This window comes from Bubalus kerabau, chromosome 14 (genome assembly GCF_029407905.1).
Source record: "Bubalus kerabau isolate K-KA32 ecotype Philippines breed swamp buffalo chromosome 14, PCC_UOA_SB_1v2, whole genome shotgun sequence".
In the NCBI taxonomy this organism is placed as follows: Eukaryota; Metazoa; Chordata; class Mammalia; order Artiodactyla; family Bovidae; genus Bubalus; species Bubalus kerabau.
The window spans coordinates 3109617-3122714 of NC_073637.1; the positions used below are offsets into that span (position 1 = coordinate 3109617).

The following is a 13098-nucleotide window of genomic DNA, read 5'->3' on the forward strand; positions in this document are numbered from 1 at the left end:
GGTTCTCTCCTTTGTACCTGCATTTATCATAGTAGAGGGGGATTCCCTGGTGGCTAATATGGTAAAAGCGTCTACCTGTAATATGGGAGACCCAGGTCAATCCCCAGATGGGGAAGATCCCGTAAAGAAGGAAATGGCAACCCACTCTGATACTCTTACCTGGAAAATCTCATGGTTGGAGAAGCCTGGTAGTCTATAGTCCACGAGGTTGCAAAGAGCTGACACGACTGAGCGACTTCACTTTCACTTTTTACCACAGTAGAGGCTATGCATGATTCGTTAAAATACAATTGCATCTAAATGGCTTCTTCATGTTGATTTTTTTTTTTCTGGTTTGACTAAACCATTTTCTGTCAATTTCTTGCTTTAGTGAATGCTCGTGGCTCTCAGTTTGCTGTCCTCCTGCCCTCGTTTTCCATGGTAGTGCTGTGTTTTGCAGAGGCTGGGCTCATTCTGTCACTTGATGCCACTGTCCCTGTTAGCCTGACCCCCTGTACGTTCTCCTCATCAGATTTGTTTGGTGGTGTGGCCTTTACAGTGATCCATGATCACTTCCTTACTCAGTGATCAGTGCAAAGAAATAGGGGAAAACAATAGAATGGGAAAGACTAGAGATTTCAAGAAAATTAGAGCTACCAAGGGAACATTTCTTGCAATGATGGGCTCAATAAAGGACAGAAAGGGTATGGACCTAACAGAAGCAGAAGATATTAAGAAGTGGTAAGAATACACAGTTCAGTTAGGTTCAGTTGCTCAGTCGTGTCTGACTCTTTGCAACCCCATGAATCCCAGCACGCCAGGCCTCCCTGTCCATCACCAACTCCCAGAGTTCCATTGAGTCAGTGATGCCATCCAGCCATCTCATCCTCTGTCGTCCCCTTCTCCTCTTGCCCCCAATCCCTCCCAGCATCAGAGTCTTTTCCAATGAGTCAACTCTTCGCATGAGGTGGCCAAAGTACTGAAGTTTCAGCTTTAGCATCATTCCTTCCAAGGAAATCCCAGGGCTGAGCTCCTTCAGAATGGACTGGTTGGATCTCCTTGCAGTCCAAGGGACTCTCAAGAGTCTTCTCCAACACCACAGTTCAAAAGCATCAATTCTTTGGCGCTCAGCCTTCTTCACAGTCCAACTCTCACATCCATACATGACCACAGGAAAAACCATAGCCTTGACTAGATGAACCTTTGTTGGCAAAGTAATGTCTCTGCTTTTGAATATGCTATCTCGGTTGGTCATAACTTTCCTTCCAAGGAGTAAGCGTCTTTTAATTTCATGGCTGCAGTCACCATCTGTAGTGATTTTGGAGCCCCAAAAAATAAAGTCTGACACTGTTTCCCCATCTGTTTCCCATGAAGTGATGGGACCGGATGCCATGCTCTTAGTTTTCTGAATGTTGAGCTTTAAGCCAACTTTTTCACTCTCCACTTTCACTTTCATCAAGAGGCTTTTTAGTTCTTCTTCAGTTTCTGCCATAAGGGTGGTGTCATCTTCATATCTGAGGTTATTGTTATTTCTCCCGGCAATCTTGATTCCAGCTTGTGTTTCTTCCAGTCCAGCGTTTCTCATGATGTACTCTGCATAGAAGTTAAATAAGCAGGGTGACAATATACAGTCTTGATGTACTCCTTTTCCTATTTGGAACCAGTCTGTTGTTCCATGTCCAGTTCTAACTGTTGCTTGGTGACCTGCATACAGATTTCTCAAGAGGCAGGCCTCAGGTGGTCTGGTATTCCCATCTCTTTCATAATTTTCCACAGTTTATTGTGATCCACACAGTCAAAGGCTTTGGCATAGTCAATAAAGCAGAAATAGATATTTTTCTGGAACTCTTGCTTTTTCCATGATCCAGCGGATGTTGACAATTTGAACACAGAACTGTACAAAAAAGATCTTCATGACCCAGATAATCATGATGGTGTGATCCCTCACCTAGATCCTGACGTCTGGAATGTGAAGTTAAGTGGACCTTAGGAAGCATCACTGCAAACAAAGCTAGTGGAGGTGACAGAATTCCAGTTGAGCTATTTCAAATATGCAAAGATGATACTGTTAAAGTGCTGCACTCAATATGCCAGGAAATTTGGAAAACTCAGCAGTGGCCACAGGACTGGAAAAGGTCAGTTTTCATTCCAATCCCAAAGAAAGGCAATGCCAAAGAATGCTCAAACTACCGCACAATTGCACTCATCTCACATGTTAGTAAAGTAATCCTCAAAATTCTCCAAGCCAGTCTTCAGCAATACGTGAACCGTGAACTTCCAGATGTTCAAGCTGGTTTTATAAAAGGCAGAGGAACCAGAGATCAAATTGCCAACATCCACTGTATCATGGGAAAGGCAAAAGAGTTCCAGAAAAACATCTATTTTTGCTTAATGACCATGACAAAGCCTCTGACTGTGTGGATCACAATAAACTGTGGAAAATTCTGAAAGAGATGGGAATACCAGACCACCTGACCTGCCTCTTGAGAAACCTGTATGTAGGTCTGGAAGCAACAGTTACAACTGGACATGGAACAACAGACTGGTTCCAAATAGGAAAAGGAGTATGTCAAGACTGTATATATTGTCACCATGCATATTTAACTTATGTGCAGAGTACAACATGTGAAACGCTGGGTTGGATGAGGGACAAGCTGGAATTAAGATTGCCGGGAGAAATATTAATAACCTCAGATATGAAGGTGACACCACCCTTATGGCAGAAAGTGAAGAAGAACTAAAAAGCCTCTTGATGAAAGTGAAAGAGGAGAGTGAAAAAGTTGGCTTAAAGCTCAACATTCAGGCCTTTCGATGGGGTCGCCCGGGAAAATGCCTCTTTTCCGGGGATTGGAAGACTGGAGGGAATTGGGCCGGGTGGAGGGGATAGGGGTTCCAAACAGCGGGGCTCGATGCTCAAAACTGGGTTTGTTTGTTTTTAACTCGTGTTCATGCAAGCTGGGACGTGGAAGTGGGTTAACACTGGCGCACGACGTGGGCCAACTTGGAAACGGTGAGGAGACGTAGGCCGGGAAGAGAAGCAGCGGAATGAGCCCGCCAGGCGCCGGGGTGGGGGCGGGGGGCCAAGCCCGAACCCCGAGTGCAGACCCTGCGAGGAGCAGGGCCTTCCGCCAGGGCCGCTGGCCACCGGGTTATTTTTATTTTTATTTTTTTTCCTCTCGCCTCCTTTCTATTATCGGATCAAACGCGAGCAGTCGAGTTAGAGGTTTCTCTGGACCCTTCCGGAAGGGGAAGGCCCCCGGCCCGACAACCGCCAAAGCCAGGAAAGGAGGGGGTGGTGGGAAGCGGGAACGGAGCACAAGAGGGAAGTGAGGCGGCGGGCGGGAAGAGAGGAAACAGGAAGAGCCCCAGTCCTGCCGGCCTCCCGCGGGGCGAGGGCCCGGGTCCCGCGACCCCTCCCCCTCGCCCGACGCCCCCCAAGGCCCAGTCGGTAAAAAAAAAAAAAATCCAAAAAAAAAAAAAAAGCTCAACATTCAAAAAACTAAGAACATGGTAGCCCGTCCCATCATTTCATGGCAAATAGATGTGGAAATGGTGGCTGACTATTTTTTAGGGCCCCAAAATCACTGCAGATGGTGACTGCAGCCATGAAATTAAAAGATGCTTACTCCTTGGAAGAAAAGTTATGACCAACCTAGACAGCATATTAAAAAGCAGAAACATCAGTTTGTCGACATAGGTCCGTCTTGTCAAGACTATGCTTTTTCCAGTGGTCATGTATGGATGTGAGATTTGGACTATAAAGAAAGCTGAGCGCCGAAGAATTGATGCTTTTGAACTGTGGTGTTGGAGAAGACTCTTGAGAGTCCCTTGGACTGCAAGGAGATCAAACTAGCTGAAGCTCCAATACTTTGGCCACCTGATGCAAAGAGCTGACTCAGTTGAAAAGACCCTGATGCTGGGAAAAATCGAAGGTGGGAGAAGGGGACAACAGAGGATGAGATGGTTGGACGGCATTACCGACTCAATGGACATGAGTTTGAGTAGACTCCAGTAGTTGGTGATGGATAGGGAGGCTTGGCATGCTGTGGTCCATGGGGTCACAGAGTTGGACATGACTGAGCTACTGAACTGAACTGAACTGATGGCCTTTACGACAGCTTCCCAGGTTGCTCAGTGGTAAAGAATCTGCCTGCCAATGCAGAAGCTGCAGGTTCAGGCTCTGGGGTTGGAAGATTCCCTGTAGGAGCAACTGGCAACCCCCTGCAGTATTCTTACCTGGAGAATTCCATGGACAGAGAAGCCTCATAGGCGACAGTCTTTAGGGCCACTGAGTCGAACACGACTGAACATGCACGTACTCCACTCCACTCCATGGCTTTTACAGTTTACAAGGAATTGTTTGTATGTCAACAAAGCTCTCTTCTTTGATTTCAACTTTTTGAAAGTTCTTCCACAAAATTCTGTCTCCTTATTATAAATATAAGATATTAAACAAGGACAATAAGCATTGATAACCTAAGGTGACATACAGCTGTATCCAGCATGGTCTCTGCTTCCCATGGATTTAGGTCTAAGTCTTGGATGATCCTGGAGCTTCAGACATTGATCACAGAGTGTCTGGTTGGCACAGGTGGCATTGGGCCAAGTCTTCCTGGTCCCTCCATTTTCATAGAGAGTTCTGAGCAGTGAGTGGTATTTTCTCAGGATCACCTTGGGTGAGTGGAGTGTGGAACGTGGGAGCTTCGCTGGTCCCATCAGGATGACAGCAGTGGAGTTAAGTCTGTGCAGAAGGTGGGGGAGCGAGGTGTTGTAGGCGACTCTGAAACCAGCAGGGCTGAAGGCCTTTGGACCAAGCTGGAGACACTGGAGCTCAGGGTTGAGAGAAAGTAGGTACCTGTGTCCACAGCCTTTCTCCCCAGAAAGAGAAAGGAAGGGTGAGTGGAAACCCAGCAGGTGAGAGGAAGGAGATAGTAGGAAAGTAGTGAAAGTGAAGTGAATTCGCTGGGTCATGTCTGATTTTTTGTGACCCTGTGGACTGTAGCCTACCAGGCTTCTCCATGGGATTTTCCAGAGTACCAGAGTGGGTTGCCATTTCCTTCTCCCGGTGATCTTCCCAACCCAGGGATCGAACCGGGTCTCCCGCATTGCAGGCAGACGCTTTACCCTCTGAGCCACCAGGGAAGCCCAGGAAAGTATTGGGGGTCACTAATTACAGACGTGAGTTTGAGTGAACTCCGGGAGTTGGTGATGGACAGGGAGGCCTGGTCTGCTGCAAGTCATGGGGTCGCAAAGAGTCGGATATGACTGAGCGACTGAATTGAACTGAACTGAACTGAATTACAGTCTACCTCTTGGGTATTCTTCTGTCTCCTTAAGAGAGACGTGTTCCTTAAGGGAGGAGGGACGGACGCTTCTCTGTGGCCTGACCTCAGAGGCTCGTGGTGCAACCCTGGGCTACGCGGGCTGCCCCTCGACCTGCTCCACGCTGGCTTCACCCCAAGGCGGGAGAGCCTGTGGACCATGCCAGATTTCCCGATGTGCTTGACGGAGTGTGGCGCGGAAGCGGTGCAGGAAGTACGAGCGGCTTCCAGAGCTGGGCAGGGCCAGTGAGCGCAGGCCAGCGCGCGTTCGGGGAGGCCCCGACGGACCTGGCCTCAGGCCGCCACGGAAACCCCCGCGCCCGGGTCGCCGGGCTAAGGCTGGTCCCTGGGCAGCCGAGAGCGGCGCGTCCCAGCAGAAGCCTGGCTGGGACACAGGCGGGCGGGGCCTCTGGAGGGGCGGGGCTGTGGGCTGGCGGGCGGGGCCTTAGGTGCAGTGGGCGGGGCCTTCGTGGGTGTGGCGGGGCGGGGCGGGGCTCCATGCGGTGGGGCACAGGGCTGGGACAGGTGGGGCTTCCGCGGGGTGCGGCGAGGGCCCTCTGCCTTGTGCGTGGAGCCTCCGCTTCGGCTCCGGCCCGGGGAGGCGGCTCCGGCGGGGCAGGCGGGCTCCACCCCCGGGCCGGCCGCGTGCCCGCGCCTCCCAATTCCCAGAACCAGGGTGGGGGCTCGAGGGGGTGGTGGCGGCAGCTCCGCTTCCAGCTGGGCGTCTGGGCGCGGGGCCAGGACGGGCGGAGAGCGGCGGCGGCGCTGGGCGGCGGATCGCGCGCAGGGCGGTGGCCTGGACCGGCCGAGCCATGGCGGCCCCGGAGCTGGTGCCGAGGCGGAGCCGGGAGCGGGAACGGGAGGACGAGAGTGAGGACGAGAGCGACATTCTGGAAGAGAGCCCGTGCGGCCGCTGGCAGAAGCGGCGGGAGCAGGTGGGCACAGCGGGGCGGAGCGGGTCGCCGCCCACCTCGGGTGGAGGGGGCCCTGGGGCCACGCGGGGCCGTGCGCACTCTGGGGGAGCCAGGAGGCCGGGAACCTGCCCGAACCCTCGCGCAGGCGGCCTCCTTCTCGATGCGCGCTCGTACTCCTTTAGCCTGGCCCCCACGCCCTGGTGAGAAACCCCTTCTTCCTTAAGGGCCAGTCTCTCAAGACCACCTCACCATGCCTCTGAGATCACCTGTTAGCCTCCTGGGAACCATCCTCAAAAAAACCCGAAGCATGCCCCAAATCCCCACAGCCCAGCCCCAGGATACCCCGCCTCTGCTCCTGGGTCCCCAGCTTCTCCCTGGAACACCAGTGCCTGCCTCACACCCTCCCGCTGGTGGATAGGATGTGACTGGGGACTGAGCCTCCCCCGACCACTTCACTCACGCCCCCCCCCCCCCACCCCCAGGTGAATCAGGGAAACATGCCGGGGGTCCAGAGCACATTCCTGGCCATGGACACTGAGGAGGGGGTGGAGGTGGTGTGGAACGAGCTGCACTTTGCTGACAGGAAGGCCTTCTTGGTCCACGAGGTAAGGCCCGCTGCCCCCCCCTGCCCACCCCCCCCCTTCATCCTGGTGACTGCACCCCCCCTTCCCAGGAGAAGATCCAGACCATGTTTGAGCAGCTGGCGCTGGTAGACCACCCCAATATTGTCAAGCTGCATAAGTACTGGCTGGACGCCTCAGAGTCTCGAGCGCGGGTGAGCCCTTGGGCACGCCATGGGGTGGTGGGGCACTAGTGGGTGGGGTGGCTGTGGGCACCCACTGTTGGTGGAGCCCGTGAGTTTGCCGCCTCGCAGGTCATCTTCATCACAGAGTATGTGTCGTCAGGCAGCCTCAAGCAATTCCTCAAAAAGACCAAGAAGAACCACAAGGCCATGAATGCCAGGGTATGCAAGTGGGCTGGTGTGGGTCAGGGCCAGGCTGGGGTCCAGATGCTGTTGGGGACAGAGACGGTGAGGGGCACGGGGCAGGGCTGGGCCAGGCGGCCCAGGCCCAGCTGCCTTTCGGAGCCCACCTCATGGATTCCATCCACCGCCAGGCCTGGAAGCGCTGGTGCACACAGATCCTGTCTGCGCTCAGGTGAGGGCCTGGGCTTGCCTGAACGCCTGCCTGCGATCTCCCCCATCCACCCCGCCTCCTGGCACCCCTGACCCAGCTCCACCGGCTCTCCCCTTCTCCCAGCTTCCTGCACGCCTGCAGCCCCCCAATCATCCATGGGAACCTGACCAGCGACACCATCTTCATCCAGCACAACGGCCTCATCAAGATTGGCTCCGGTGCTGGCGGGGAGGAGGGGGCGGCGAGGAGGAGAGGGTGGTGGGGAGGCTGGGCCGGGCGGGACCTGTTGGGAACACAGGGCTGATGACGCTGCGCGCCCTGTCACGTTGACACCTGCTCTTTCTCCCCGTGGGGACCGGCTCAGTGTGGCACCGGATCTTCTCCAACGGTGCGTGGGGACTCTGGGGGATGGGGGGCCATGGAGAGGCCCGGACTGCTCACCCCCTGCTTTCCCGTAGCACTCCCCGACGATCTTCGAAGTCCCATCCGTGTTGAGCGGGAGGAACCTCGGAACCTGCACTTCTTCCCACCAGAGTATGGAGGTGAATCCAGGAGGCCCCCACCCTGCCCCCTGCATCCGCCTTACCCATCCTGACCTGCTCTCCCCTTTCAGAGGTTGCTGATGGCACTGCCGTGGACATCTTCTCCTTTGGGATGTGCGCACTAGAGGTACTAACCCAGTGTAGCCTGGGGCCCTCCTCCCAGCTAGCTCCCCTAACCCCACCCGTCCCTTCCCCCTGCCTGACCTTGCCCTGCCTCCTAGATGGCTGTGCTGGAGATCCAGGCCAATGGGGACACCCGGGTCACAGAGGAGGCCATCACTCGTGCCAGGCACTCGCTGAGTGACCCCAACATGCGGGTAAGCAGCTCGCCCTGCCCCTGTGAGTTGGCTGTCAGTGTTCCAGGCTGGGCAGTGAGGGGCCTCAGGCAGGCCTGCAGATGGCGCAGGTCAGAGCCAGGCTGCTGCACCAGCCCTTCCCCTGCAAGGCGGGCCTTACCAGGCAGGTGTGTTGCGGGGCAGACCTGATGGCATGAGGGCACATCCTGAGCACAGAGGTATGCTTTAAGTGTGGGTGCAGTGTTTATGCCAGTTTTATAAAGAAACAGGTTCAGAGAGCCTTTAGCGTGAATGGTGGAGCCAGTGTATGTCTAGGTCTGCCCAACTCCACGGCCCTGCCTGTAAGCTTTCAGGAGACTGGCTGAGAGGATCCCAGGGGGCAAGGTGGGGGGGTGCAGAGGGCATATGCTCGGAAGCTGCAGCCACAACCTCTGTGGCCAGACTTCAGCGACTACCTGGCTTAACCCATGGCCTCTGGGAGTGGTGGGGCCTGGGTGGGACTGAGACAGACATGGAGCCAGGATGGACCCAGAGGCAGTGAGGGCCTGGATGTGGGGCAAGGGAGGCACCCCTCAAGGCCATCTGCAGAGCCAGTCCTGACTTGCAGCACCAGAAGCAGGGCAGGCAGGTGGGCTCAGGCTGGGGCGCTCCGACTTCAGGGGCCCAGGCTGATCTGCCAGCGCTCTGCCCAGCCCTGGTCTGTCCTCAGCATGCAGTCTTCATCTGTCACTTGGGGATGACAGTGCCAGCCCCCCTCAGAAACTGGGGCGGGGGTGCCTACTGGAAGGAAAACACAGGCAGCTCTGGGCCCCGGGAAGACTCCACTGTCCTGTTTGAAGACCCAGGTCCTGGCCTGGCGGCTAACGGGATGCCTCTCCCTGTACCGGAAGCTGCATGAAGGCTCCCAGTGGCTTGGGGCCAGAGCAGAGAGGCTGCACCCACTTCTGCCCCCTCTCCGCAGGAGTTCATCCTCTCCTGCCTAGCCCGGGACCCTGCCCGCCGGCCCTCTGCCCACAACCTCCTCTTCCACCGCGTGCTGTTCGAGGTGCACTCGCTGAAGCTCCTGGCTGCCCACTGCTTCATCCAGCACCAGTGTGAGGGGCAGGTCGGCCTGGGGGTGGGCCAGGGCCTGGGGTCAGGCTGCAGAAGGAGGCCCGGCAGGACCCCATGCTTCAGGGCCCGCCGCCTGTGTGCTCCTGCGGCCCATAGACCTCATGCCTGAGAATGTGGTGGAGGAAAAGACCAAGGCAATGGACCCACACGCAGTCCTGGCGGAGATCCCCCGGCCCCCCTGGCCCCCACTGCAGTGGCGGTGAGTGACCTGCAGCCCAGAGGCCTCCCTGCTCCTCCCGGCCAGCCCAGCCCCACTGGCCGGGCCAGCCATCCTCACGTTCTTCTTACACCCACGCCAGGTACTCAGAAGTCTCCTGCTTAGAGCTTGACAAGTTCCTGGAGGACGTCAGGTGAGGGCTGGAGTGAGCCTAGGGAGGGGGCAACTGTCGGGCCTGAGACCCCAGCTGGCAGCACCCTGCACCGTGTCCCTAGGAATGGGATCTACCCGCTGATGAACTTCGCTGCTGCCCGGCCCCTGGGGCTGCCTCGTGTGCTGGCCCCACCCCCCGAGGAAGCCCCGAAGGCCAAGACCCCAACGCCAGAGCCTTTTGACTCAGAGACCAGAAAGGTAAGCTTCCACCCCTGCTGCACAGACCTGACCACCGCCCAGACAGGCTCCCTTACCAGGGGCTTCAAGTCTCCCGGGCCAGCTCTCCTCCCGACTGCTGGAGGCCAAGTCCTGCCTGATCACTCTGTGGAACCTGGGGGGCAGTAGTGCAAGCTGAGAGACCCCTCTCCCAGAAGCTCCGCAAGGAAAGGCTCCTGAAGGCCCTTGCCCCACACACGGCTCTGACCCACCTCCTTGGCCTGCGGATTCCCTGACATGTGTGCCCTGGTGTCTCCTCCAAGGCCCCCAGGCCCTGAGATTCCCTTGGCCCCTCCTGCAAGGCTCCGCCCTAGCCAGGGGACTCCTGGGCAGCCTCAGCCTCTCTGCCTCTCCACGTCCACACCCACCAGTTTCCAGAGGCCGTGGCTTCGGCCTTGGGTGTGTCTCTGTGGTTACTGCCCTGATCTGGGCTTCCTCTGTTCCCCACCGAGATGCTGCATCAGCCCCTTGCCCGGTCGTCTGCTGCTGGTTTCCCTCCACAATGCAGCCAGAATTCTTGTTCTGGACAGGGGGCACAGTTGGAGGTCCTCAGCCCCCGACTCTGAGGTCTGGTCTTGCTGGCATCCTGGGCTTCTGCTGTCCTGTCCCAGAGGACCTTGCTCTTCTTACCCTTCCCACAGCTTGTCTGGGTGTTCTCTCCACCTGTGAAACCATCCTAAAGCATCCTCCAGCTTCAGTATCTACCTCTCTGAAAGTTTCGGCAGGCTCCTAGCAGTGAGATGTGCTTTCTAGTTTGCCCTTAGAGATTTTTCCCATCTCTGGTCTTTACTACCCCTGCCCGGCCCCTTGAGGCAGCATCTGCGCTTGCTGCCAGAGGTTGAGGTCCAGCCTTTGAGTGACCTTGGCCTGTGTCTTCCCCGCAGGTGATCCAGATGCAGTGTAACCTGGAGAGGAGCGAGGACCAAGCGCGCTGGCACGTGAGCTTGGGGTGGGGGGGGGGCTGCCGCCGGCAGAGATGCCTGATGCGGGAGGAGAGGGACCGGCCGACCCGAGCCCACCACACCCTCCTGCCTCCGCCTCCTCAGCTCACTCTGCTCCTGGTGCTGGAGGACCGGCTTCATCGGCAGCTCACCTATGACCTGCTCCCAAGTAGGCTGAGGGGTGGGGGCGGCGGTGGTGGGGGGAACCCCGGGCGGGGGCGGGGGTGGGCAGGCAGCGCTGCGGGTCTCATGCCCTGGCTTTCCTTGCCGCAGCTGACAGTGCCCAAGACCTGGCCGCCGAGCTGGTGCACTATGGCTTCGTCCACGAGGTGAGGTGTGCGGGCTGGGTGCGGCCAGTCTGGGAGGGCGGCAGGGTGGGCCGCGCCCCTCCGTCCCCCATGCCTCCCTCCCGTCTTGCAGGACGATCGGCCGAAGCTGGCCGCCTTCCTGGACAGCACCTTCCTCAAGTACCGTGGAGCTCAGCCATGACCTTGATTCGCACACCTCAGGGCCCCAAGCCCCCTGGAAGCCAACCTCTTGGCTCCCTGGGGAAGCTTGGCATTGGCCCCTGCAGTTGGGTGGGGAACCAGGGTCCCTGTCTGCCTGTGTGCCTGCTAGTGAGAACCTCCCCTCTCATAGCTCCCGCAGCCCTGGGGTGGGGCTGAGGGTGGCGGGGTCGGGCCCACCAGGGGTAAGGGAGCCGGTGCTGGGGGACTGGTTAGCTGCTGCGTGTCCTTAGGAGCAGGATGTCCCGTGCAGCCAGCTTCCACAATTTCCTGGCCGTGTGGTCACGGAGGGGCTGCTGCATGGGGAACCACGCATAGTGCTGGGGGCTGAGGGGTGGGGGTCAGCCCTGGACAGCTGTGCACCCAGGCAAACGCTCCATTGCAAGTTGGTGCCACTGACCCACATGAGGAACCACCACCTTAAACTGATGGTAAAGCAGCTGCAAGTGACGGGCACCATGCTGGGCGAGGGGCATGGCCATGACCCAGAAGCTCGTGTGGCTCTTGCCCCCTGCCCCCCATCCAGGGCAGACCCACTTCCGGGCCCCTCTCTGGCTCCTGCAGCCCCCACAAAAAGCTGTTCTCTGTCCGCGTCCCCTGGCCGGAGTGGTCCATGTCAGATGCCCTCCCTGCTCCTCCCCAGCTCCCCCCTACTCGTGCTACCTCCCTGGGTCCTGGGGATATCAGCTCCCCCTCCATTTGCAAATGTAGTTAATCACTCTTGAACATTTAAAACCGCATGTATAAATTTAGCACATTCAGGTTTCTAAGTGTTTGAAATGTCAAACAAGAAAAGCCTACCACTGTATTAGTTCTCTGTTGTTGCTGTAGGTTTTTACCACAAACTCAGTGGCTTAAACCAACACATATTAGTTCTGTAGGTCAGAAATCTGGCGCAGATCCCATCAGACTAACAACAAGGTTTTGTCGCTCCTTTCTGGAGGTTCTTGGGGAGAAACCGTTTCCTACTCCTTCAGGTTGTTAGCCTTCAGGTGTCAGGAGCACGCGGGGCACTGGGCAGGAATTCAGTTCCTTGCAGTGATGGGGCCAAGGCTCCCATTCCCATGCTTGCTCCCATCCTCAGCTTCTGGAGGCTGCCAGATCCCTTGGCTAATGACCTCTTCCTCCACCTTCAAAGCCAGAAACATTGCATTGAGTCTTTCTCCTGAACTGTGTGTCTGGTTTTCTGCAGCCAGGAAAGCTTCATGTGGTTAGGTTGGGTCCACCTGGATAATCCGGGATAATCTCCCATCTCATGGTCCTTAATCTTAATCATATGTGCAAAATACTTTTCACCAAGTAAATAATATTCCCAGGTTCTGGGGGTTAGGACATGGAGATCTTTGTCATCCCACCTGCCACATTACCCCAACCAAAACCCCAAACCAACACCCCTTACCAAGACATGTCAGATACAGTCCATGTAAAAATATGGTGAATCTCAAGTTATTTTAAATGTTCCAGTACTCTACAAAATTATTCAAGTTCTTAACACCTTTCAGTTTAAAGTTACGCTTTAAAATAACTTACACATCTACTTGGAAATCCTGATGCCAAGCTGTCTGATTCTGCATCGTCTGAAACAGTTGGGAGTGTCCAATGCATAACAGATTGTGCCAGAGATTAAACTGAACTCAAAAGGATCAGTACTAGCACTGCTCCATTTAATGTCTGTTGAGGTTTTCATTTTAACTTTTATCTCTTCAAAGTGACATACCTATTATTTTAAAAGTGGAATTTTTTTAGGCCGATAATAAATAACTA

At 56.1% G+C, this 13098-nt stretch overlaps 1 protein-coding gene across 2 annotated transcripts; it reads left to right on the top strand.

Moving 5' to 3' along the window:
- The first annotated feature begins 5860 nt into the window (after nt 1-5860).
- On the top strand, nt 5861-13098 carry NRBP2 (nuclear receptor binding protein 2). Of its 2 annotated transcripts, XM_055546811.1 has the most exons (18): nt 5861-6235; nt 6697-6819; nt 6888-6989; nt 7089-7178; nt 7331-7371; nt 7474-7568; nt 7715-7738; nt 7809-7892; nt 7964-8019; nt 8114-8209; nt 9150-9282; nt 9398-9500; nt 9601-9651; nt 9734-9869; nt 10772-10825; nt 10934-10997; nt 11102-11157; nt 11249-13098. In XM_055546811.1, the coding sequence occupies exons 1-18, from the start codon at nt 6113-6115 to the stop codon at nt 11315-11317; spliced, it is 1500 nt and encodes a 499-aa protein (XP_055402786.1). In that variant the 5' UTR covers nt 5861-6112; the 3' UTR covers nt 11318-13098. The 2 variants fall into 2 exon arrangements, with proteins under 2 accessions (XP_055402786.1, XP_055402785.1); XM_055546810.1 differs by having other exon boundaries at nt 10772-10997.